The following is a 27463-nucleotide window of genomic DNA, read 5'->3' as shown; positions in this document are numbered from 1 at the left end:
TGTTGAGGTGAAGATGATTAGGCTTTAGTGGTTGGGATATATGTTAGTAACAATAATCCTTAAATTTATTTTGATGGTGATAACATGGTTCATGAATATGATTTAGGGATAACTATAATCATATATGTTTACAACATAGAGCAACTCACTCCTATATAGCATAAGAAAATGAACTTGTACATGTAAGAATTAAGTTTGTACAATTTTATATAACATACATATCACTCTTTTCTAATAATTCACTCCAGTTGCTCTTTAATAGTCTACATAGGAATGCCTGTGTCTCTGGTATAACTGTTCTGAGCTCCTTATGAGGATATCACACTGATCTGCTCAGTACCCTCCAGCTTGTGAATATCAGGGTTGTAATATAACTTTAAAAAGCAAATCTAATAACAACAAACAGGAGACTATCTAAACTTGTAGGAATACCTCTTCATTTCCTTTGTATGATGAAAGATGAAGAGCTGAGAAGCTAAATAATTAGTTTGGGGCCTGGTGGTCCAAAAATATAATGTGAAACCTGGACTCCAAGCCATGTAAGTGTCGGCTCTTTAGCTGACAGTTTTGTTCCCTGATTCCCATTTATGGCCCCAAGATCTAACACTCCAGGCCATCACAAAGTAGCCCATTTCTCAGAACAAATGTCATCTCCAGTGATGACTCAATACAATGGATCCCTGCTTTCTTAGCTTCTATGTGTGTTTAACCTAAAATTTTCAGTTGAGAGAGGATTTTCTGAGCATCTCTTCCAACATATTATAGAAAAGACAATCCCTAAATATATTTTTAAAGATTTATTTATTTATTTATTTATTTATTTATTTATTTATTTATTCATTCATTCATTCATTTGAGACAGATGGTGGGAGAGAGAGCACAAATGGAGAGATGGATAGAGGAAGAGGGATAGAGAAAATACAAGCAGACTCCCTGCTGAGTGCAGAGCCTGACTCAGGGCTTGATCTCACAACCCTGAGATTATGACCTGAGCCAAAATCAAGAGTTGGATGCTTAACTGACTGAGCTACCCAGGTGCTCCCCTGAATATTTTTAAACAACTTTTATCTAATTGTTAATTAGTACATTTGACTTTATTAACCTAAGTATAAGATCTGATAATTATCTCCTCCGAACTCTTACTTTTGAGAAACAGACTTTCATCTCCTAGGAAAAAGTCTTTAGAAATTCTTACAATCATTAATAGCATTTATTTGTGACCAAAGAAAGGAGTAACGTGAACTCGAGTAGTTGAATATCTTACCTTTGTCCACAGAGTTGACAGAAGTACAAAAGAGAAAGGCAGTGACAAGGATAATTTATTGAATTGCAAGTCATTTAAATGTATGAGCAAAACTCAGGCTGAAACAATTTAGTATGTTGATCATGGCATGTTAGCCTAAAATGATCTCTAAATATTAAACAACAGGGATCCCTGGGTGGCACAGCGGTTTGGCGCCTGCCTTTGGCCCAGGGCGCGATCCTGGAGACCCGGGATCGAATCCCACGTCGGGCTCCCGGTGCATGGAGCCTGCTTCTCCCTCTGCCTGTGTCTCTGCGTCATTCTCTCTCTCTCTCTGTGACTATCACAAATAAATAAAAATTAAAAAAATAAAAATAAAAAAAATATTAAACAACAAGAATACTTTTACACCTAAAACTAATGCAATGTTATATGTTCATTGTATCTCAGGTAAAAAATTAAAAATGAAAAAAATTAAAGAATATTTTCACATAGCATTTACTTACACTATCAAGGCTTTCGATGGTACAATGCCCTTTTCAGGGTGTTTTAACTCTTTGTTCCACATTACAAAACCAAATATTGAGAATCCATGTTTAAGGTGGTTTCCAGTCATTTTAGTAAATTTAGTCTCTGCCCTGAACATTCACGATAGAGTAGTCTGAGATTCTCTCCTGTTATCCATGACCCTTGATAATATGGTAGCTCCAGAAAATAGGTAGCAATGATCATTTTTGATGTAGCCAGCAATTACCTTGTATTTTTTCAATAGCAGCTAAAAGTGGTCTTTTACTTGCTGGAAAGTGATTGTATTCATTCAGTTCAATACAATTGTAAATTATAGCTAAGATTCATTTCTGCAAATTTGCAGTTCGGAAGTTCTTACACTGGAATGAAATCTGTTATGACATTGGCACAAGAAAGCCTCGTCCAAACAATTGCAAACAAAGCTTTTAGTCAGCTTTGCTAAAGACTTTAAAAAAAAATTCCCATAAACTTCTGTTTAGTGTCAAAACAAAATTTTTCTGTGTGCACAATAAAGTTCTTATGTTAGGCCTATGTTTAAACAAGATAGAAATCGTTTTTATATTTAGCATTCTGCTACTCTCTGAAATTATACACTCTCCAGAAAGATGTATATTACCAGTTGCCATCTTTAAAATACAAATTAAGTTCAAAATTTGATTTCTAATATTGTATGTGATGAGAGGCACTGCCTATCACATGTATTTTCAGAGCGTGATGCTGAGCAAAAGTAGTGCTATTTAAATTTGCATTTTTCATTTAAAGCTTGGGTACTATATTCATGTGAACCACCACACTGCACTGGTAAAATTGCATATCTTTAACTTTGCTGTTTCCTATTTTACTGTTATTGTGTTGCAAAGGAATATATTCTGAAGTCAAACGTGACTTCTGCATCCAATTATATCATTCTCCGGTTCTGTGACCTTGACCTCACCTCACTGACCTCAGGTTTCTTACATGTAAAATATTGATAGTGTTTAATCTTTCAGGGTGGTCATGGGCATTAAAATGGGAGTTTATAAAAACTGCTCATCTAGTAGGTGCTCAAATTATGTTTAGCACGCTTACTTAATATGTTATCTCCCATTTTTTAAAAATCCCCTAATACAATATGAATTTCCAGTGGGCTTTGCAGCTTCTTTAATCCCCACTCTATCCGAGTTTGTCTCAGTGAAAATGACAGAAACTTGGCTGAAACTGAACTTGGATCTTACTGGCTTCTTCCCATCGCCATTGTGGACTGGGGCATAGTTGTGGAGGCATGAAAACCAGTCATATTCCACTAGTCTTCAAAACAAATGTTGGTTGCTATAAAGCATTTTTCTTGCTTGTTTAGGTGAAGGAAATATTTTGCAAAAGCAGGGCCTTGAGGTATTGTGGAGAGAATGAATTGGGTTTGCTTGGATCCTCTCGTGCTCCTTTGGGCTCTCCTCTTTGCTTTTACTATGTCTGCTTTCCCCTGCCACCTGTGCTCTGATGTTTCATGACAGCTTTGGCCATCTGTGTGGCATTACCCTTCAGGGTTTGTGAGCACTAAACTTTTTCTTCCAGCACCTGTTCCCAAAATCAAAATAAATATTCTAGTCTCAAGGACCACTCAGATGATTGGTTACAGATAAATTCATCCATATTACTAGATCAGTAAGTGATGGCATATACTGTTTTTTTATGCCTTTATGTTAGATAATTTGTCCTTTGACTGCCAGGCCAAGCATTGGCCTCCAGACCAACATCTGGCATATAGCTGCAGGTATCTGGTCAATGCTGAATAGAAGAATCAATACATTTCAAAAATAGAATTGCTTCTAAAATATTTCAGAAATTACTTGGTAGTACAATAATAGGAGTGCAGCAACAATCTGAGAACAAAGGTTTATAAACTTGGAGAAAAACATAAATTTGATAACTGGATTGACTTCATTAAACTGAAGGAAGATACTCTTGCATCTCCAGTGTTTGCCATGAGGCTCACATTTAATTGACACAACACTCACTTGTAATTCTTGATTATGTGTCAGAAACATAGTTCTTCCTGGGAGGGCAAGGCAGGCTATGGATGCTCTATTGAATATAAATTTAGGTTGCTCTTTATATTCAAATTTTAAACTGCTAAGGTATATGTAGCATTGTTACGGAAAGGACATCTTTCTTTTAATCTGGGTATGTGTATATGTGTGAGTATGTATGTGTGTGTGTGTGTCCTACTTTAACAGTCAAAAGAATTGTGTATTTTGTGAGGAGTTATTTACAGTAAAAGAAAAATATGATTTGGCAGATCATTGGCTTTTCTCATGTAAGACTTTTGCTTAAGAATCTCAGATACATGGATTTATTATAATTTATTCATACATTTTTATGAAAATTTTAAAATTCTAATCACCCTTCAAAGATAATTTCCTAATATGTGGGGAACTAAGCAGAACTGGTTGAGATTAGTAGACTTATAAGATCATTCAGAAATCCTGAAACTAGGGATGCCTGGACGGCTCAGTTGATAAAGCATCTGATTCTTGATTTCAGTTCAGGTCATGATCTCAGGGTCTTGAGACGTTACGTTGGGCTCTGTTCTGTGCATGAAGCCTGCTTAAGATTCTCTCTGTCTCCTTCTCCCTTGGCCTCATCCCTGCCCTTAAATTAATAAAAAGAAAAAAAGAAATACTGAAACTAATACTTTTTTTTAGTATTTTTTTAACACGGAACTTCAAAATATTTTACAAATACTTGTCAACATTTGCCTCTCACCACACAGCATTTTTATGAAAAAGCAATCTCCCCCATTTTATTGTTCAGATAGAGCCTAAGGATGCTTTTTAATATTTAAATGCATTTTTTCATGCAGAAATTACTCATAGAAATAAGTCTAAAGTAAAATTAACAAAACAAATGAAGGCTTTACACGGAAGCTTGAGAAGACACCTCGAATGGTGATTCCAAACAAATGAGCAAACAGTTGCATTTGATATCAGTGAAACATACATGAATTTATGGAACTGAGAGATGTAAATGAATAGAAGTGATAGATAAATGAGAGATAAAAAAATAATAAATGAGAGATAGATTTATAATGAAGACTTTAATATGATGCTGCATTAATTATCCTGCATTAATTATCTCATACACGATACTATATACTGCTGGAAAGATACTCATAATTGGCTGTGAACTTCACTTACACATCCTGCTTAAACATTACATTCAATTTGGGGTGACAGTTCTCAAATCCTGTTGTTATCCTGCTCAGTAGCAATGAGTAAAATATCTGAAATACAAAGTATGCTTTTTACAGTTTTATTGTGGTATATTTAACATACAATAAACCATGCATATTTAAAGGATACAATTTGAGAAGTTTAACACATGCATACAACTATGAATCCAAGGTTACAAATCAAATAATGAATATGTCATCCCCCAAAATTTCCTTGTGTCCATTTTTAATCCTTTCAGCCTCCCCTTCCCTCCCTTCATGCCACAAACCACTCTTGCCCTAGGCAATAATTTATCTGGGGTTTTTTTTGTCACTTTATGTGCATTTGGTAGCAATGTATAAAAATGAAATCATACAATGTATACCCTTTTGAGAGGTTGTTTTCTTTTATGCAACATAACTCTTTTAAGATCTATCCACACAGTGCCTGTATCAATAGTATTCCTTTATTCCTGAGGAGTAGTCTGTTGAATGGATATACCACAATTTGTTCATCTACCTGTTGATGGGCATGTGGGATTTTCCATTTTTTGGTAATAACAAATAAGTTGATATGAGCACATTTAAAAATCTTTGCATGAGCATATACTTTCATTCATCTCGAGTAAATCACTTATATGTGGGATGGCTGCGTAATATGGTAGTTGAATTTATAATGTTTAAAGAAATACCTGCCAACAGTTTCTCAAGGAGATTGTTCCTTTTTTCCATTCCCACCTGCACTGCATAAAAGTTCCAGTTTCTCGGGCAGCCCTGGTGGCACAGCGGTTTAGCGCCGCCTGCAGCCTGGGGTGTGATCCTGGAGACCCAGGATCGAGTCCCGCATCGGGCTCCCTGCATGGGGCCTGCTTCTCCTTCTGCCCGTGTCTCTGCCTCTCTCTCGCTCTCTCTGAATGAATAAATAAATCTTTAAAAAAAAAAAGTTCCAGTTTCTCTATATCTTAGACCATACGTAGTAGGGTTTGCCATTTCAATTTTATCCACTTTAACCTATGTGTAGTACAATTACAGTGTGGTTTTAACCTACATTTCTATAATGAATAATAATGTTAAGCATCTTTTCCCGTGCTTCTTTGTCATCATGTGTCTTCTTCTGAAATGCTTTTTCAAATCTTTTGCCCATCCCTCTCCCTACATTGAGTTGTTTGTTTTTTGGTTGCTGAATTTTCAGAGTTTTAAAAATTGATTCTGGATGCATGTTTTTTATCAGATACATTCTTTAAAATTTTCTCTCCTGAAGTGTGGTTTTTGCTTTGATTTTCTTAATGGTGTCTATTGAGTAGCAGAATTTTTTTTCCCAGCATTGACAAATAAAAATTGTGTATATTTAAGATGCACAGTATGATGATTTGATATATGTATACACTGTGAAAGATTATACAAGTTTTTGATATTGATGAAATGCAATTTATCACTTTTTCTTTCATGAATCTAGAAGAAACGTGGTTTTAATGACAACCTAGATTACTACTGCTTTCACATTTTGCCCCAGTAATGAAAGCATAGCTTCTTGCTAAAGCTAAAATATAATGAACCATCCTCTACAACAGAAATCTGAATCCTGTAGATTTTATTAATCTTTCTCTATTATCTATTGTGTCTTCTGTTATACACACTTCAAAAATGTGTTATAGAAAGAACAAACAGTATAATACCACAAAAAAAAATGGATTCCTAAACAACTACAATTGGATGCTAGACTACTATATATTTTATCTTAAAAATTAAGAGCTTAAAAGGAATAGAAGACAAGAGCTGTTATTATACACAAAATAAAAGCAGATATGGCCACAGCACTGGGTTTCTTAGCCATCAAATTTTGTTTTTCCAGCTTGCCTTTTGGTCCTCTAGAGAGGGAAAATAAAACAAAAGAAAATGAGTTAGAAATGTGGTTAAAAGGAAGTAAGAAAAAGAGAGAGAAAGGAAGGAAAAGGGTTAACAGAGATATCCTTTGGCTTTCATTTTTAGTCTTGCTTCAGATATTTTCAGGTAGTGTATTAGAGAAACAAAACAATTAAAATTCATTTTATCATGTGTAGTATAATGTGCATAGAGCAGATATTTATGAAAACCCTTCTCAACAGAATTAACATACCTCCAAGAAATTCACAAGGTGATAAAGGCCCAGCCATTCAGAAATTTTCCTTAACCATAATATTCCTCATTAGTGATAGGTAGTGGTGAAGCATGAAGCCAGAGAGAAAGCAGGATGGGTGTGGGGGAACGAAGTGCAAAGAGGTCAAAGACCTTGCCAGGTTCAGCTGTTGCCATGGAAACTTGCTTTGGGAAGTTTTCTAAAGGGTGAAATAGTTTAGATAATCAGTGAGCAGTATCTGAAACCTATTACTTTAGGTCAAAATAAGTGTTTTGTAAGTATGTGAGCTATTTTGCTATTTTTCCAGCAAAAAGCCCATTTCTTCTGTGGTATATTTGGTGATAGTTAGACATAATGTGCCATTTTCCACGTTCTATGTCAGGTAAACGTATGCCTTTGTCACTTACTAACTATAGGACCTGGAGTGAGTTACTGAACTTCTGTACAGCCCAGGTTGCTCAGCTTTAAAATGAGTCTAACGAGGAATTAATGTCTATGCTCATTAAAGGGGTTCAATAGATAATGAATGGGAGGCATTCAGCATATGCCCAAATTCAATAAACAGTATTTTACATTATTTTCAAAAGATTAACCATTGATATAAAACTGCATTGCTCAGGCTTTAAACTTGAGCCTGATATTGACATTTTACAAGATAGTATGACATTAGAGAAAAACAATTCCTAATGAAAAACAAGCTATATACTAGGAAATGTTTGTTTTGACCGTTACAAATGCATTTTGAAAAAATCAAATACGTAGACTGTTTAGTAGAGAAAAAAATCCACTTGTCAAAATAAAAGCTTGAGCTATTGAAAATATAACAGCTGTAATTACAATCCCTATTAGATTTTTTTAGTAACACTCATTTCAGACAAACTGAAAGCCTCCATTAAGTCAGTGATGCTCTATCTTAGAGAGCTGCTTTATACACTACTATTATTTCTGTTATACCCAGAGTTTTTCCAAAATAGTCTTATAGTTTTTTTATCACTCTGATAAACTGAGGCACCAACAAACAACCTTTTATTTACTATTGTTCCCCTTTGGATTGGTTGGCTTTAGCCCGAACAGAGGAATATAGGAAGTCAAATAACCACACATGCTTAGTGTGGAAAAATATTATCACCTTTTGAAACACGTATCTTCATAATCATTATTTCCAGCATTTGGATCAAGGGTTCATTGCTGATAGTTACTGAGTCTAATGTTACTCTTTGTAATAAGTTTAGAAGAATTTGATGCTTGTCTCTTCTACCATAGCAATTCATAACCAAAAATTAAGATGCAATTTAAAAATGTAATTGTGGGGCAGCCCCGGTGGTGCAGCGGTTTAGCACCGCCTTCGGCCCAGGGCCTGATCCTGGAGTCCCGGGATTGAGTCCCACGTCGGGCTCCCTGCATGGAGCCTGCTTCTCCCTCTGCCTGTGGCTCTGCCTCTCTCTCTCTCTGAATAAATAAATAAATCTTTAAAAAAAAATAAAAAATAAAAATGTAATTGTATAGAAATAAAATTAAATTGTCAAGAGAAAGGTTTTTTTTTACTGGAAAGAAATTGTGTATAAATTCACGGCATAATTCTAAGATACATTGTTTTAAAGTGTTCTTTCAGTTAAAACATTAGCTACTATATAGACCTATAATTCCATAGTTCTCTTCATTTATTTCTAATTTTTGAGATAAATACTTAATTTCTCATGCTGGCATATAATATACAGTCTTGTTATACTCATGTAAGGCTTTTGAATTGTTTTACAAATTATTGTTCAATTTCTTTTTGTTAAGGGACAATGAAACTGTAATGTTTAGATGGGTATGTTGGAGGAAGAAAAATATGCTGAGTATATAAATAGGCTGAAATGAGAAAGAATGGAGAATGTGTGCTTTTAATTCTTGAGAGTATTTCATAGTATTTGAAATATTGATTAGGTTCCCTTATTATTCAGTGCAAACATATTTTTTAACATTATGTAGGCTTATCTAAATAAGCTTTATCTAACTGAGTTGTTTTTCTTAAAAGTTTCCTTTTCAAATTGTTCATTACAATTGTATAGAAATTCAACTACTTTTGTTTATTGATTTTGTATCCTGCATATTTACTGAATGCATTTATTAGGTCTAACATTTTTTTGTATGTAATCATTAAGGTTTTCTCTATATGAAATTGTGTCATCTGCAAATATAATTATACTTCTTCCTGTCCAATTTGGATACCTTTATTACTTTTTCTTGCATAATTGCTCTGGCAAGAAATTCCAGTATTATGTTGAATAGAAGTGGCTAAACCAGACATCCTTCTCTTGTTTCTGATCTTAGAGGAAAAGATTTTAGCCTCTTACCACTCATTTGATAATAGCTGCGAATTTTCATATGTGGCTTTTTGAGGAAGTTCTATCCCTAATTTATTTTTATCATGAAATGATGTTGAATTTTGCCAAATACTTTTTATCCATCAGTTGAGGTGATCATGTTTGTTTTCATTCTGTTAATGTGATTTATTATGTTGATTGATTTGTGTATGTTGAACCACTCTTCCTTCCTTCCTTCATTCATTCATTGATTCTTGGAATGAATCCCATTTGACCATACTATATAATCTTTATAATGTGCTGCTGAATTCAACTTGCTAGTATTTTGTTGAAAAGTTTTATATTAATGTTTATCAGGGATATTGGATTTTAGTTTTCTTTTCTTGTCCTATCTTTGTTTTTCTATCAGGACATTGCTGGCCTCCTAGAATGAGTTAGGATGTTTTCCCTTCTCTTCAATTTTTAAGTGTTTGAGAAAAAAAATAATATTAAGTCTTCTTTAAATATTTGATAGAATTCAACAATGAAGCCATCTCGTCCTGGGCTTTTCTTTGTAGGAAGAGTTTTGATTACGCATTCAATCCCTTTACTAGTTTTATGTCTATTCAGGTTATCTCTTATTCATGAGCAGTTTTAATAGATTCTGTACTTCTAGGAAATAGGTCATTTCATCTAAGTTACCCAATGTGGGGGGGTATATAGTTGTTCATAGTATTCTCTTATAATGCTTTTTATTTTGGTGAAAACAACATAATGTCCCCACTTTATTTCTGATTTTATTAATTTGACTCTCCATTTCTCTTTTCTTAATTACTTTAAAGGTCTGCCAATTATGTTGACCTTTCCAAAGAGCCAATATTTTTGTTTATTGTTTTTCTCTGTTTTATTTACCTCCACTCTGATCTTTATTATCTCCTTCCTTTTGTTAGTTTTGGGTTTAGTTTGCTCTTCTTTTTCTAGTTCCATAACAATGTGCGATTAGTTGTTTTTTATTTTATTTTATTTTATTTTATTTTATTTTATTTTATTTTATTTTGTGGGTTTGAACTTATGACCCTGAGATCAAGACCTGAACTGAAATCAAGAATCAGATGCTTAACCTACTGAGCCACCCAGGCACCACAGGTTGTTGATTTTAGATTAATCTTTTTAAAGTATGCTTTTGCTACTATGAATTGCCCTCTTAGTGCTGCTCTCATTGCACCACATGAGTTTTGTATACTGTGTTTTCATTTTCAATCGTCAGATATTTTCTAATTTCCATTGTAGCTTCTTCTTTAAAATATAGATTAAGAGTTTATTGTTTCATCTCCAAATTGAATTTCCACATTTTCTCCCATTATTGGTTTGTACTTTCATTCCATTGTGATAAGAAAAGATGCTTTGTATGATTTACATTTTTTTAAATGTATTAAGATATGCTTTGGGGCCTCACATCTGATCTGTCCTGGACAGTGTTCCATGTTGATTTAAGAAGAATGTGTATTCATTCTACTATTGTTGTGTGAAATGTTCTATATAATCCAATTGAGTCTACTGGTTTTATAGTGCTGTTCACATCCTCTATTTCTTTATTGGCCTTCTGTCTAGTTGTTCTGTCCATTGATGAAAGTGAGGTACTGAAGGTTCCAGCTCTTACTGTAGAATTGTCTATTTCTCCTTCCAGTTCTGTCAATTTTCGTTTCAAATATTGTTGGCCTTGGTTTTTAGGTTTGTATAGATCTATAATGTTATATAATCTTGCCAAGTTGAATTTTTTATTTGATATCTATATATATTGCAAAATAACCATCATAGTAAATCTAGTTAACATCTGTCACTATGCATAGTCACAAAATTCTTTTTTCTTATGATGAAAACTTAAGGTCTACTCTTTTAGCAACTTTTAAATATGTAATACAGGATTATTAACTGTAATTACCTGCTATACATTACACCCCTGACTTATTTATTTTATAACTGGAATTTTGTACCTTGTGACCTTCTTCACCCATTTCACCCACCCTCCACCCACAATCTATTCTCTGTATATATGAGCTCAAGTGTTTTTGTTTTTGTTTTAGTGAATTGAATCTTTATCAATTTATAGTGTCCTTACCTATCTCTTACAAACTTTTTGGACATCTAATACATGAATGGTATCTTAAATATATTTTTAAAATCTTAAAATACTGTTTCAAAGGGATACATGCACCCTGATATTTATAGCAGCATTATCTACAATAGTCAAATTATGGAAACAGCCCAAGTGTCCATCAACTGATGAATGGACAAGGATATATATATATATATATATATATATATATATATATATGAAGAATATTAGAATGAATGAAATCTTCCCATTTGCAATGACATAGATGGGACTAGAGAGTATTATGCTAAGTGAAATAAATCAGTTAGAAAAAGAAAAATACCATATGATTTCACTCATATGTGGAATTTAAGAAATAAAACAAATGAACAAAGGAAAAAAGAGAATGAGACAAACCAAGAAACAGACTATTAACTGTAGAGAACACACAAGGGGCTACCAGAAGGAGAGTGGGCAGGGGGACAGATTAAATATGTGATGGGATTAAGGAGGGCACTTGTGATGAACACAGAGTGATGTATGGAAGTATTGAATCACTATATTGTACACCTGAAACTAATATTACACTGTATGTTAACTAAGTGGAATTTAAATAAAAGCCTTAAAAAAAGAGAAAATCTTAAAACTCAACAATAGGAAAACAAACAACCCAATTCTAAAAATTGGCAAAAGATCTGAAGATACCTCACCAGAGAAAATATTGTGATACCAAATAAATGTATAAAAAGATGTTCAACATCATATCTCTAGGGAACTGCAAATTAAAACAAGATACCACTACCTGCCAATTAGGATAAGTAAATTCAAAAGCCCTGACAACACCAGGGGCTGATAAAGATGTGGGACAACAGGAACTTAGATTCATTGATGGTGGGAATGCAAAATGATAGAATGCCACAGCCACTTTGGAAGATAGTTTGGCAGTATCTGACAAAACTAAACATACTCATAACATGATACAGGAATCATAAATATTCATATTTACCCAAATGAGTTAAAAATTTATGTCCATCCCAAAAATCTGCTCATGAATATTTTGTTTTGTTTTTTTAAACGATTTTATTTATTTATTCATGAGAGACACACAGAGAAAGGCAGAGACATAGGCAGAGGGAGAAGCAGGCTTCCTGCAGGGAGCCCAATGCAGGACTCGATCCCAGGACCCCAAGATCATGCCCTGAGCTAAAGGCAGACAGTCAGCCATGGAGCCACCAAGACATACCCTCATGAATGTTTATAACAGCTTTATTCATAGTTGCCAAAACATGGAGGCAACTGTGGTGTTCTATATGGTGAATGGATAAACAGTGGTGGTATATCTGTACAATAGGATATTTTTCAGTGATAAAAACAAATGGCCTAGAATATCTGAATGGCACATTTGGTTAAGTGTCTGACTCTTGATTTCAGCTCAGGTCATGATCTCAAGATTGTGGGATCGAGCCCTGTATCAGGCTCTATGCTCAGCATGGAGTCTGCTTGAGATTCTCTCTCCCTCTCCCTCTGCCCCCACCTCTCTCTATCTCTGAAATAAATAAAAAATCTTTTTTAAAAATAGCCAATCAAGCCACACACACACAAAAAAAAACATAAGCTTAAATATATATTGCTAAGTGATAGAAGTCAATCTGAGAAGGCCACATGCTGTATGATTCCAACTATATGACATTCCGGAGAGGTAAAAGATTAGTGGTTGCCAGTTCTATAGAGTGGAGTACAGGGGATTTTTAGAGCAGTGAAACTATTCCACATGATAGTGTAATGGTAGATACATGATATCACATATTTGCCAAAGCCATAGAATGTACAGCACAAAAAGTTAGCCAGAATGTAAGCTATGGAATTTAGTTAATAATGGTGTATCATTATTGGCTCATCAATTGCAAGTAATATATTACACTAATGCAAGATGTTTCTAATATGTGAAACAAGAGGGGATATATAGGAACTCTGTACTTTACACCCATTTTTTAAAAAAAGATTTCTATTTATTTATTCATGAGACACAGAGAGAGAGAGAGAGAGAGAGAGAGAGAGGCAGGGCCACAGGCAAAGGGAGAAGCAGGCTCCATGCAGGGAGCCTGACGCGGGACCCAATCGCGGGTCTCTAGGATCATGCCCCAGGCTGAAGACTGCGCTAAACCGCTGAGCCACCCGTGCTGCCCTACACCCATTTCTTAAATAAACCTTAAACTGTGCGCAAAAAATTAAATCTATTAATTAAGTAAAAAATAGTATGAACTTTGAAGCAGAATACATGTTTTCAAATTCCAGCTGTATTATTATGAGCTAATTGACTTTGGGCAAGCAACTAAACTTTCTTGTGTCAGTTTCTCTTCTTTAAAATGGAAATAATATATCATACTCAATGGTGAAAAACTGAGAGCTTTTTTGCTAAGGTCAGAAACAGCACAAGGATATCCACTCTCACTACTTTTATTCAAAATAGTATTAGAAGTCCTAGCTATAGCAGTCAGACAACATAAAGAAATAAAAGGCATCCAAATTGGTAAAGAAGAAGTAAAACTCTCACTATTTGCAGATGACATGATACTCTATATAGAAAACTCTAAAGACTGCCAAAAAACTACTAGAACTGATAAATGAAATCAGTAAAGTCACAAGATACAAAATCAACATACAGAAATGTGTTACATTTCTATATACTAATAATGAAGCAGCAGAAAGAGAAATGAAGAAACAACCCAATTTACAATTGCACCAAAAATAATAATGACATAGCCAATAAAGGGTTAGTATACAAAATACATTAAAGAACTAATGATATTAAATACCCAAAAAATAATTCAATTGAAAAATGGGCAGAAGACATGAACAGATATTTTTCCAAAGAAGACATCCAGATAGTCAACAGTGAAAAGATACTTGCTCTCACCCATCATCAGTGAAATGCAAATCAAAACTACCATTGATATCACCTCATACCTGTCAGAATGCTTAAAATCAAAACACAAGAAACAGCAAGTGTTGATGAAGATGTAGAGAAAAAGGAACACTCATGCACTGTTGGTGGGAATGCAAACTGGTGCAGCCACTGTGGAAAAGAGTATGGAGTTTCCTCAAAAAGTTAAAAATAGAACTACTCTATTCTCCAGTAATGGCACTACTGGGTGTTTACCCAAGCAACAGAAAATTAATTCAGAGGGACACATGTACCCCTATGTTTATAGCAGCATTATTTACAATAGCCAAATTATGGAAGCAGCTCAAGTGTCCATCAATAGATGAATGGATAAAGAGGAAGTAGTGTATATACGTACATATATATGTATATGAATAAAATATATAATGGAATATTATTCAGTCACAGAAAAGAATCAAATTTTGCCATTTGCAACAACATGGATAGAGCTAGAAAGTATAATGGCAAGCAAAATAAGCCAGTCAGAGAAAAACAAATACCATATAATTTCACTCATATGTGGAATTTAAGAAACAAACCAAACTAGTAAAGGAAAAAAAGAGAGAAAAAAAACAAGAAACAGACTCTTAACTATAGAGAACAAACTGATGATTACCTGAGGGGAGGTCGGTGGGGGGATGAGGGAAATAGGGGATGGGTATCAAAGAGTACACTTATGATGAAAAAAAATAAAATGGAGAAGATATTAGGACCTACCTCATATTGTTTGGAAAAACTTGTTAATATATGTTAAATCACCTAGAACAATGTATTATATAGTAAGTCCTACATAAGCATAAACTTCAGTTATTTAATCTTTAAAACAGCTAGCACCATTTTACAGATGAGGTAAATAGCATGTTCAAGGCTAAATTAATAGTGGCAGGACAAGTGTTTGAATCCAGGTTCTCTCCAAAGCCTGTGTTCTTTCCACTATGTACCCTGTCTTTTTATAATGTGTTTGTAAGCTCCTATGTAAAATAAGAAAGTGTTTATAATAGGATATGAAATTTAACCTGAAATTTAAGTGACTTTATGATAGTTCAAAATCAAGAAATTGAAAATGCTAAGATAGGAGTGACATCAGCAGGATGGCAACCTAGGAGAGCTATCACTTGTATCCCTATTCAGTAATAATAATTTGAAAGCCATCCATGGCAAAAGTGCCTTTGTGGGAGCTGTGGGATCCAGGTGGGAAATTATGAAACCCCAGTGGAATCCAAGACTGAGGAGGGCCATTTTGAAAAGGCAGGCTTGGGCAGCCCCAGTGGCACAGCGGTTTGGCGCCGCCTGCAGCCTGGAGTGTGATCCTGGAGACCTGGGATCGAGTCCTGCGTCGGGCTCCCTGCATGGAGCCTGCTTCTCCCTCTGCCTGTGTCTCTGCCTCTCTATGTGTGTGTGTCCCTCATGAATAAATAAATAAAATCTTAAAAAAAAAAAAAAGAAAGAAAGAAGAAAGAAAGAAAGGAAGGAAGGAAGGAAGGAAGGAAGGAAGGAAGGAAGGAAGGAAAGAAAGAAAGAAAGAAAGAAAGAAAGAAAGAAAGAAAGAAAGAAAGAAGAAAAGGCAGGCTTGTGCCCGTGTGGTAGACTTGCCAACCATGGTTCTGGCTACAGATCAAGAAACAGTCCCGTTTCCGTGTTGACTCAGTTATAGTCCCATTGGGTTCTCGTTCTGCCGCCAGCACTTTCTGAGGAGGAATTGACAGGAGTCCTTGCCTATCCATATCCTGTGTAAGAACCCCATGGAATTTGGTCCCGCCTGTGGGCCCTGAAGTGGCTCATGACCCAGCTTCAACCCCTCTCAGCCACGATTCCTGCCCACGTAGGACCTTGGGGAAGATACACCTGCCTGTGCACCTGAAGCAGGGCCTCCAATTTGGTGGAACTGTAGATCCTTAAATGGCCCTGTAACTTGGCCAGCCACTCTCAGCCATGGTCTGAGAACAATCTTTGAGACATATGCTTGTCCATGCCCTAGAAGTAGGCCCATTGACCATGATCTGTTTGCACGTGGCCAAGCCTGCCAACCTCAATCCGACTACAGATCCTGAAGCAGTCTGATCTGGTTCCAGACCCTCTCAGCCACAGTCTGGGGCCAATCCTGCCCACTCAGAAGTTGGTACACTGTTGGAAGCACTCCCAGAGACCCAGAGGGAGCCAGTGTAACACCAGAGACACTTAGTAATATCCACTGTCAACCTCTGTTTCATATTTGGGTGAACTGAGGCACATAGCTGGTAACAGACATCCCGGGGTGTGAACCTAGGTATCACATTGCTGGTTTTAATTAAAAACTGATTATCTCTTATACTTAAAAAATAAATCTTAATGAATTTTCTATTAAATTGTTCTGTACCACCATCAGGTTTAAGTCTAATACTAACTCCTAGAATTTATGTTTGGCTTTATATTCAGTAGTTTCAAGCTGAAGCATCTTTAGTACCTAAAATTGACCTTTCATTTTAGAAAATTAATCCCTGGTTAATCTGGCATCTTGTACTTATGTGTTGTAGGTGCAATTTCGTTTTCTGTTAAAAGCAGACAAGTCAATGACTCTCCGGAAGAGTCAGATCAAGATCAATATCAAGTACCTTCCTTTGAGAACTCATTATCAGAACTATTCCACAAGTCTGTTGAGGAAGACTCAGGTAAATTTATGATGAAGGAGTTTCATGATCACTTCTCAATCATTCACTTTTAAAATGAATACATGCTTTGCATTCATAATGTATATACAGCTGTGTGTTGCATATATCTATAAAACTTATTGTATTATTTCAGGATTAACTTTATGTAGTTTTCTTTCTGGATTTGTACAGCTACTAACATTAATAGATTAAAATACTTCAGCTTGAAGGCTGTCTACTCTTCCATAAGTGAAAAGCTTTACATATACTTGTTATTAAACAGAAAAATTACAGTACATTTCTGATAAAATGTTAATGAGTATATAATTTTAACAATGTAATATGCTTTTCTTCAGCGTAGGAGATGATAACAATCTTCCTCATATGCAGAAGAAAATCAGTGCTATTTTTTTCCTTCCTGTGTTATAAAGATTTGAGTATTGTTAAACATCCTATCTTTTTAGTAGAAATTCAAAGGAAATTGAGGTAATGGAGAATTGGAAGGCACAGGGCAGATTTCCTGGAGAATGGGTGACTGAATTCTCTTATGGGTGAGTAGCAGGGACATAAGAGGACGATAGAGAAGAGTGGGTCATCAGGAGCACAGCTGTGGAGACAATGAGGTATATCAAAGAAGAAATCTTTATTGAATGACTTTGCGTTTAGTCAAGATTCTTCAATAAAACAGACACTACCATAATATAATGTAATGTAAATAGGTGCATATTTATATATAGACAGACAGGTGTTGAAATTTTTAAAAATTGGCTGACATGATTATGGGGACTGGCAAATCCAAAATCTGTAGGGCAAGCAAGCAGGGCAGATAATTACAAAAGAGTTGCTAATGCAATCTTGGGTTCAAATGCCTGAAGCAGGCCAGGTAGGCTATAACTCAGACAGGGTTTCTCTTTCAGTCTTGAGTAAGAATGGCTTCTTCAGGTAACCTCAGTATTTGCTTTTAAGGCTTCCAACTGATTGGAGGAGGTACACCCATATTATGCAGGGTAATCTGCTTTACTCAAACTCCACTGTGGAGGGCGACCCTTCACAGCAAGATCTAAGACTGGTGTTTAAACAAACAACTAGGCATCAGAGCCCAGCCAAGTTGACACATGAAATTAACCATCACAGGATACATGGATTAAGAGTGATATTTAGGCACTATTCAAAATGATTTGGAAAGGGAACAGCAGTTGAGGCCAGCTAGACAGGCCACTGGGACAGCAAACTGGCTTTGAAATGAAGAGAACAATGTATTTTATGGTGGCAATGAGGATAGAGACATACCATTAAGGATGGAAAGCATTAGAGACTAGCATTAGATGACTCTTTTTTTTTTTTTAAAGATTTTATTTATTTATTTATTTATTTATTTATTTATTTGAAAGAGAGAGAGAGCACAAGCAGGATTGGGGACAGGGAGGGCGAGAAGCAGACTCCCTGCTCAGCAGGGAGCCCGATGTGGGGCTCAATCCCAGGACTCTGGAATCATGACCCAAGCCAAAGCAGACGCTTAACCGACTGAGCCACCCAGGTGCCACTAGATGACTCTCTTAGGAGATGGAAAGAGAGGATTGATCTCAAACATGAACAAGGTTTGTTTGTATCTTGGTGAATAGAAAAATATCAAACTATTCATTTAGAAATGTTGGGACTTGGTTAAAATAACATTTGTTAAGTAGACCCCTGGGATGTCAGATGGTGTGTCATAGTTCAACAAAAGGCCACAAGGAAAAGTGAAATAGAGCTCATTACTCACAGATCTTGGAGAATGCATACTTCACTCCTCGACAGGCCACATAGGGAGGTTGAGGCAGGGTGCAGACAAAGAGAGAAGAAAGACCTGGACATTAGGGTTCTCAGGCAGAATGCTTCGGGGTTCCAGGCTGAGGCCAGATTTGGTTAATTCAAACCAAAAAGAGTAGGATTCTGGTAAGCATCATGGAGGTCTCATCCAAGCGCTGCACAAAGGGAAGGCCCTGAGAGGCAGAGAAGGGTGCTTATCACAAGGGTGGTTAGGGAGCCATATCAGAAATTTATATTTACTTGTAACCATGTAGGCTGGTATCTGATGTGTGCACTCTCCAGAGAGGCTACTGTCAGTTTAAATCCCATTCAATAAATAAATAAATATATATATAAATATATAAATAAATCCCATGCAGCCCATGTGGCCACACAAAATGGATGCTGAGACAGCCATATTATGGAGTAATTTAGTTGAACTATCAATAAGAAGAAATAAAAAGGCTGGGAGATTATAATGCTTGGCACAGTTTTGTACTTCCTGATTTTGATGTGACAGCTAGACATTTATGTGGCAATAGTCATCATTCGAATATTTGGAGCTGAGACAAAAAAAATAGGTTGTAAAGATTTAAGATCAAAGAATAGAGGACTGTTGTAGATGGATTATGCTAGGAGTGAAACCCTCATCGAAATCTAATGCAAAAAAAAAGAAAGAAGAAAGAAAGAAAGAAAGGAAGGAAGGAAGGAAGGAAGGAAGGAAGGAAGGAAGGAAGGAAGGAAGAAAGAAAGAAAGAAAGAAAGAAAGAAAGAAAGAAAGAAAGAAAGAAAGAAAGAAGAAAGAAAGAAAGAAATCTAATGCAAAGAACTATGAAGGAAAGCCAGGTAAAAGTGTTTGAAAGAAAATCAGAATATTATGGCATCATGTTAATGGAATAAAAAGGAGTGATATCTAATTTTAAAATCTTCATGATGACAGGTTGCAAGGTAGATTAAGAGCTAGGAAAAATGCATCTAATAATATTCCAAGTATCCCCAGTTTTTCAAAGTGGTCTGCTGATATCAGACAGTATTAACCTTTCCATCTCCTGTAATAACACAGGACTTTTTCTTACCAATTGCTCAGCAGTGAATCTCTTTTCAATTAGGGAAGTTTCAGTTAGGTAAAATGAATAAGTTCTGGAGAACTAATTAATGTACAGCAACATGATTACAGTTAACACTACAGTGGGTGGGTATACTTGAGATTTGCTTAGAAGGTAGGCCTTAAGTGTCTTCACCACCCCCACCAAAAATCAGTAATTATGTGAGATGAGATGATGGATGTGTTAATTAGCTTGACTGTAGTGATTATTTTATAATGCATACCATATCAAACCAAAGTGCACCTTAAATATAATTTTTAATAGTTATACCTCAATAAAGCTAGGACAAAAAAAAAAGAAATGAAAACAACTAAATAAGAATTTTTTAACCTTCCAAATAGAAAAACTTGAAAAATATTAGTGACAGTTTTGAGGAGGGTCACATATTTTTTTTTTTTTTTTTTTTTTTTTGGAGGAGCGTCACGTTTAAAGAGACAATCTTATGCATTATAATGGGAATTTGAGAGCATTTACAATGTTTAAAACTTTTTTTTTTAATTTTAAGTAATCTCAGTGCCCAACATGGGACTCAAACTTACACCCCCAAGATTAAGGGTCACATACTCTACTGACTGAGCCAGCCCGACACCCCTAAAACTTTTAAGATTTTTTTTTATACACTTGATCCAATTATTTCAGTCTAAGAAATTAGTTGGAATAAAATAATCAGAGATATGCACATTTATTTTTCTATAAGAACATTCCTTATGTGATCTATTATGTTGAATAATTAAAACTTAAGGTTTTTACTTTTACAATTATATTTATATAATTTTGTAATTATGTAATTTTTATTTATATAATTTTGAATACATATTACTCCCACATAATTTTTTCCCACTTTTATTGAAAAATAATTGACATGCTATATTATATATATTGTATATATAATATATATACTTATATATCACTATATAAGTTTAGGGTATGCAGCATGCTGGTTTGCTTTACATATTGTGAAAAGCTTACAATAGATCCTGCTAATATCTCTCTTCTCATATAGATACAATAAAAAGAGAAGAAAGAAAAAGAAGGAAAAAATTCTCCTTGTGATAAGAACTCAGGATTTATACTCTTAACAGCTGTCCTATATATCATACAGCACTGTTAGCTATACTCATCATGTTGTAATTACATTGTAGTCCTTATTTCTCTTATAACTGAAAGTTTGTATCTTTTGACCACCTTTCCTCCTCTCCGCCCCATGCTCTACCTGTGATAACCGCAAGTCTGATCTCGTTTTCTGAGTTGGTTTTTTTTTTTTTAAGATTCCACATAGAAGTGAGGTCATACAGTTTTTTCTTTCTCTTTCGGATTTATTTCACTTTATCATAATGTCTCCAAGGTCTGTCCATGTTGTTGTAAATGGTAGGATTTCCTTGTTTTTTTTTTTTTTTTAATGGCCGAATAATATTGCATTATATGTATATCTCACAACTTCTTTATCCCATCATCCCTCAATGGACACTTAAGCTGTTTCCATATTTTGGCTATTTTAAGTAATGCTGCAAAACATGGGGGTTCATACATCTTTTCCAAGTAACTATTTTGGTTTTCTTCAGATAAATACCCAAATGTGAGTATGGAAGTTTTATTTTTAATTTTTTGAGGATTGTCCATACTGTTTTCCATAGTGGTATAACTGATTTTTTTAAATTTATTTATTCATGAGAGACAGAAAGAGAGAGAGAGACAGAGACACAGGCAGGGAAGAGGGAGAAGCAGGCTCCATGCAGGGAGCCTGATGTTGGACTCGATCCCGGGTCTCCAGGATCATGCCCTGAGCCGAAGGCAGATGCTCAACTGCTGAGCCACCCAGGCATCCCATTATCTTTCTTTTTTAAAGTTTATTTATTTAAGTAATCTCTACACCTGTCATGAGGCTTGAACTCACAACTCTGAGATCAAGAGTCTCATGTTCCTCTGACTAAGCCAGCCAGGTGCCCCTACATTTTCATTATCTTAAGCAAAGCATATTCTAAGTTCCTTCCTGGTGTTTTTCTCAATTATCTTTAACCATGGGCTATATGCCTTTCTGCAGACTTAAATCTCTTGGCAGTTTCAGTGGCTGCACCAATCTGTATTTGCCAACAAAAGAGCACAAGGGTTACCTTTTTTGTGTATCCCACCAACACTTGCTATTTTCTGTTCTTTTGATAGTAGCCATCCTAATGAGTGTGAGATGATAGCTAATTGTTGTTTTTGATTTGCATTTCCCTAATGATTAGGGATAAAACTTAAATTGTAATAGCAAATATTGTCTGAACGATAAAAATGTTTGCACACAAATACATAGATATGGACATATCAAATTTATATTATTTGTATACCCCAGTGTATTTATATATGTGTGTGTGTGTGTGTGTATCTATACATCTATGTCCTTTTTTATTTTATTTAAGATTTATTTATTTATTCATAAGAGACACAGAGAGAGAGGCAGACACATAAGCAGAGGGAGAAGCAGGCTCCATGCAGGCAGCCCGATGTGGAACTCGATCCTGGGACCGCGGGATCACACCCTGAGCCAAAGGCAGACTCTCAACCACTGAGTCACCCAGGCGTCCCTACATCTATGTCTTTATTGATATATCAAGCCTGGCATTTTATACAAGAAAAAATAAATATTTACTCTTAGTCATGAGATCATGAATAATTTTCATCTTTAAGCTTTTCAGGAATTTCTAAGATCACTATAGTGAATGTTATTGATTTTATAATTAGCAAAAAGTTTTAATATGTTTAAGGCCTTTAGCTAAACAGTGCTTAATAATTATTATTTTGTTCTCATTGATAAATCATCTTTAATCTTAGTCTAACCAACAAACTCATATTCAGTGTACATTTTTAGCACTGTAGGAATTAAATCAGCTACATTACAACACTGCCTTATGTGATAGTCACAGCAATCACAAATATTAAGTGTTATTGTTTCTGTGATAGCTAATTTTATGTGTCAACCTAGCTAGGTTATACTGTCCAGATAATAGATGAAATATTATTCTGGATGTTTCTTTGAAGGTGATTTTGGGTGAGAATTATATTTAAATCTCTGAACTTTGAATAAAAATGGCCCTCCATATTGCGGGTAGGTCTCATCCAATCAGTTGAAGGTCTTAATAGAACCAAGAATGACGTCCCCAGAACAAAAAAGAATTCTACCCATAGGCCAACTTTGGATTTGTACCGCAATTCTTTCCTGGATCTATAGCGTACTGACCTAACCTGAAGATTTTGGACCTACCAAGTCAATTATGTGAGCCATTTCCTTAAAATCAATCTCTCTCTGCTTCTGTTTCTCTGTCTCTGTCTCTATATATGCACACACATATCCTCTTGGTTCTCTTCCTCTGGAGAACTTTGACCAAGACCGTCCTTGTTCCATAGATGGGCAGACTGTTTGACTATTCTTTGTGCCAACCCAGAATCGTGGGGCATTCAGGCTTTATAGTCACAAAGCCCTTTCTCTCCAGAATTACTGTCCCTGTAAGTTCAATGTGGATTAAGGCATTAGAAAAGCCAGTAAAATATACATGAGCAACCTAGAAGGGGAAACATTTTTCATTTCAACAACTTTGGTTTATTTTGAGATTTCACATTTAAACATCATAAAAGCATGTAAAGCACAGTCATAGAATTGAAGGAGCAGCCATTTCAAACATGAGCAGAGGTTTTCTCAGTAGCCTAATATCAATATAAAGTTGGTAACTTATTCTCTGTTCATTAATGGTTTCAAGGTAACCATTTAGTTGGTGTCTGTAAAACAAATAAACACAGAAGGCAATAAAAATGCAGAAGTAAGTTCACCCTCAAGAACTTCTCACAAGTATTTGGAATAAGAATTCACATGGACCTTCTCTGTCTCCCTCTCACTAGCTAATTGTTCTGAATGTCTGGATTGTTCTGAGATCCACTAACTTGATAAGTATTTCTTGATAGCTAAAGTATTAGAATAGAATGGAATATAATATAATATAATATAATATAATATAATATAATATAATATAATATGGTATGAAGTAGTGTATTGCAGTACAATAAGATACAATGCTCTTGGTAGGGGGGAATAATTTTCCCTCTACTTTTCTAAATTCTTGGCCAAGACCCCCCCTGTAATAACAAAAAAAAAAAAAAAAAAGATAAGCAGAAGAAAAATAAACAGAAGTTCAGTAAAGTGGGGTGCCGGGGTGGCTCAGTCAGTTAAGCATCTGACTTTTGATTTCGGCTCAGGTCATGATCTCAGGGTGGTGAGACTGAGCACTGTGTGGGGTTCTGTGATGAGTGTGAAGCCTGCTTGCTATTCTCTCCCCCTCCCCAACATGTGCATGCACGCACACACTCTCTCTCTCTCCTTGTATACATGGGAGAGACCCAGGGAAAAAAAAATGAGTAACTCCTTGAAATGGTCCAAGCCCTTATCTTAAAATACCATCTCCTACTAAAGACAAAGATGTTGGGGGAAGGAGAGCCAAAAATGCAAAGTTAGCAGAAAAGTACAGTAAACAAGAGTAAGGTTGTTTGATAGATTTAGGCCACTGTCTTCTCCATTGATATGAGCTTCTAAAGATGTAATCATTCCAGCTTCCTAGTACAGAGAGGGAGACCCTTACAAATGCAGATTTCCTTTATAAGGTAAATGTCTCTTACTAAAGGGTAACTTTACTCAATTTTCAGAGCTTCTGTATCTGTAGCTTCTTAAAAATAGTCAGTGCAAAATATATACCAAATTTATACCAAAGATGTATTGTAGGGTAGCAAATTCTACTCCACTTCACCATGCAGTACAATTTCATACAACACAATGTCATTGGGTGCCTTACAGTACAACACAGTGCCATGCTATGTACTGAAATACACAACACTGTCTTTCAGAAGGGAGTGAGAATTCCATGAGTCTGGGCCCCTTATTTCAGATGAGGAAAATGAGGCCCAAAGAGGCTAATGATTTACCTAAGTAAGTCAGCAGTACCTGGAATCGTTAAAATATGACAATACTGATATGAATATGCATATGAATAATGGAAATTGGAGGGCATCTAAAACCATATACTAGCTCAACACTGGAGAATAAAGAATATCAAAGTATGGGATCCCTGGGTGGCACAGCAGTTTGGCACCTGCCTTTGGCTCAGGGCGTGATCCTGGAGACCCGGGATCGAATCCCATGTCGGGCTCCTGGTGCATGGAGCCTGCTTCTCCCTCTGCCTGTGTCTCTGCCTCTCTCTCTCTCTGTGTGACTATCATAAATAATAAATAAAAATTAAAAAAAAAAAGAATATCAAAGTAGAAACCGAACAGATCAGACTAACCAAATGGAAAGCTTAAGTTTGATGCAAGTACAAACCCTGCTACACAATACTGTTGCAGTAGACCAGGATTCCAGTAACAGGATTTGGAAGTATGACTTTAGATATCACCAGTGACAGAAATGCTTGCTTTAAAAAAAAAATTTTTCAGGAACCCAGATGTAAACATTACTTTGTCACCACTTAGTTCATTCCCAATCCAGCTTCCTTTAGGCTAAATTGCTAGGATCCTTTTTCACACTTTCAAGAAAAGAAAAATCTCATCAATTATTCCTGATTTTGTCCTTAGACTGGATTCTTATGGTACTTGAAATGTACCACTGTGAAATATAACACAATACTTAGATAGTTCTATGTATAATATGTGAATGTTTTGGCAATTAGGGGGAAATGATTAGTTATTTCTTTTGAAATATTCTTTTTTTAAAAAGAGTTTATTTATTTGATAGAGAGAGAGCATAAGGGATCCCTGGGTGGCGCAGCGGTTTGGCGCCTGCCTTTGGCCCAGGGCGCCATCCTGGAGACCCGGGATCGAATCCCACGTCGGGCTCCCAGTGCATGAAGCCTGCTTCTCCCTCTGCCTGTGTCTCTGCCTCTCTCTCTCTCTGTGTGTGACTATCATAAATAAAAAAAAAAAAAAGAGAGAGAGAGAGCATAAGCAGGGGGAGTGGCAGGCAGAGGGAGAGGAAGAAGTAGACTCCCTATGGAGCAGGGAGCTGGATGCAGGGCTCCATCTGAGGCCCCTGGGATCATGACTTGAGCAGAAGGCAGATGCTTAACCAACTGAGCCACCCAGGCGCCCCTAATAATTTCTTAAAAGATTTTATTCATCTATTTACAAAAGAGCAACGAAAATAGTGGCAGAGGTGAGGAAAGAGAGTGTGAGGGGGGAGAGAGGGAGAAGCAGACTCCCCACTGAGCAGGGAGCCCAACACGCAGGGCTAGATCTCAGGGACCCAGGAACATGACCTGAACCACCCAGGCACCCCTGAAATATTAATTCTTAACTTAGAAGTAAAATATTCTTATTTTAGTGGGGACTATAATGAATTCCAGGGGCAGGTAGAGGATGGGGAGCTTTTATGGGGCATGCTCATGGCCATGCAAGATGATGCTTCTCTTCACACTCAAAAATTGTAATGCAGCCAGCTTTTCACCCTCTCCTTGGCTCTCTTGACAAATGAGTTTATCAAAAAGAGTTTGGACATGATATCTATTGATGTTTCTCAAATTTTTATGTTAAGTATGGTATTCTGAAGCCACATTAAGAGATTTTTTTTTTTTTCCCAGATGATGATGTTAGCAACTTCCAAGTCTGGTATTCTCTTGAGATCCATAGCTCTCCAGGACCACCAGTAAAAGTTATTGAAATGAAATGCATTTCTCTGGTAAGAACCCATTAAATGTTCATAGACTCTGTCTTTTTATAAACAGAGTTTTTGTTGTACATTTAAATTGCGATTCCCTAAAAAAATCCAGATTAAATGAGCATATTAGGTTAAATTATTCAAATTATAGCAGTTTTATTCTAAATCCAGTAATATGGACCTTAAGTGCTTATGGAAAACCTATTTTAGCTCTATGGTATCTTTTTTTTTTTTTTAAGATTTTATTTATTTATTCATGAAAGACACAGAGAGAATGGCAGAGACACAGGCAGAGGGAGAAGCAGGCTCCATACAGGGAGCCCGATGTGAGACTCGATCCTGGGACTCAGAGATCACGGCCTGAGCGGAAGGCAGACGCTCAACCGCTGAACCACCCAGACATTCCAGCTCTATGGTATCTTATAGTAGCTTTACTGATTAATATGCTACATGAATGTTTCAAGAGTTACCAAGAGCAAACTTAACCTTAGCCTACATGCATACCCTCACACATACGATAAAAGCAGAATTATGTTTTTGTCAGGGATCTGGAATATCCTGTCCCCTCAAGGTTTTTCTAGCTGAACTAAGAACCAAATTGACATGAGACAGATTAACAGGAGAAAAATCAAAGTTAATAGTGTATGTATGCGGAATGCACATAGACATGGGAATCCCAAACACAGGCAAAATGAGGCACATATGTCATTCTGAATTAAGGAGAAGAGGGTAGGGGTCTGAGACTTCAAAGGGAAGGAATGCAATTTACATAAAGATGAAAAAGAGTAAATATTTGGTATGCAAATGTTTGCTGGGCCTCTTAGAAAGAAGGTGATACAGAGAACTTTGATCAAACAGGCCTTGCTCG

General features: G+C 35.9%; 1 protein-coding gene across 5 annotated transcripts in view; it reads left to right on the top strand.

Moving 5' to 3' along the window:
* Positions 1-27463, top strand: part of CFAP47 (cilia and flagella associated protein 47) — a 513403-nt gene that overhangs the window by 328752 nt on the left and 157188 nt on the right. For all 5 annotated transcript variants that reach the window (XR_013374394.1, XR_013374395.1, XM_077887395.1 and 2 more), the window contains 2 exons: positions 16915-17049; positions 26519-26616. Coding sequence is in view for 3 of the 5 variants with exons in the window: in XM_077887395.1 (XP_077743521.1) it covers positions 16915-17049; positions 26519-26616 (233 nt within the window). In the remaining 2 variants the exon portion in view is untranslated. The remainder of the gene's footprint in view (positions 1-16914; positions 17050-26518; positions 26617-27463) is intronic.

This window comes from Canis aureus, chromosome X (genome assembly GCF_053574225.1).
Source record: "Canis aureus isolate CA01 chromosome X, VMU_Caureus_v.1.0, whole genome shotgun sequence".
Classification (NCBI taxonomy): domain Eukaryota; kingdom Metazoa; phylum Chordata; class Mammalia; order Carnivora; family Canidae; genus Canis; species Canis aureus.
This window is presented reverse-complemented; position numbering and strand designations above follow the sequence as displayed.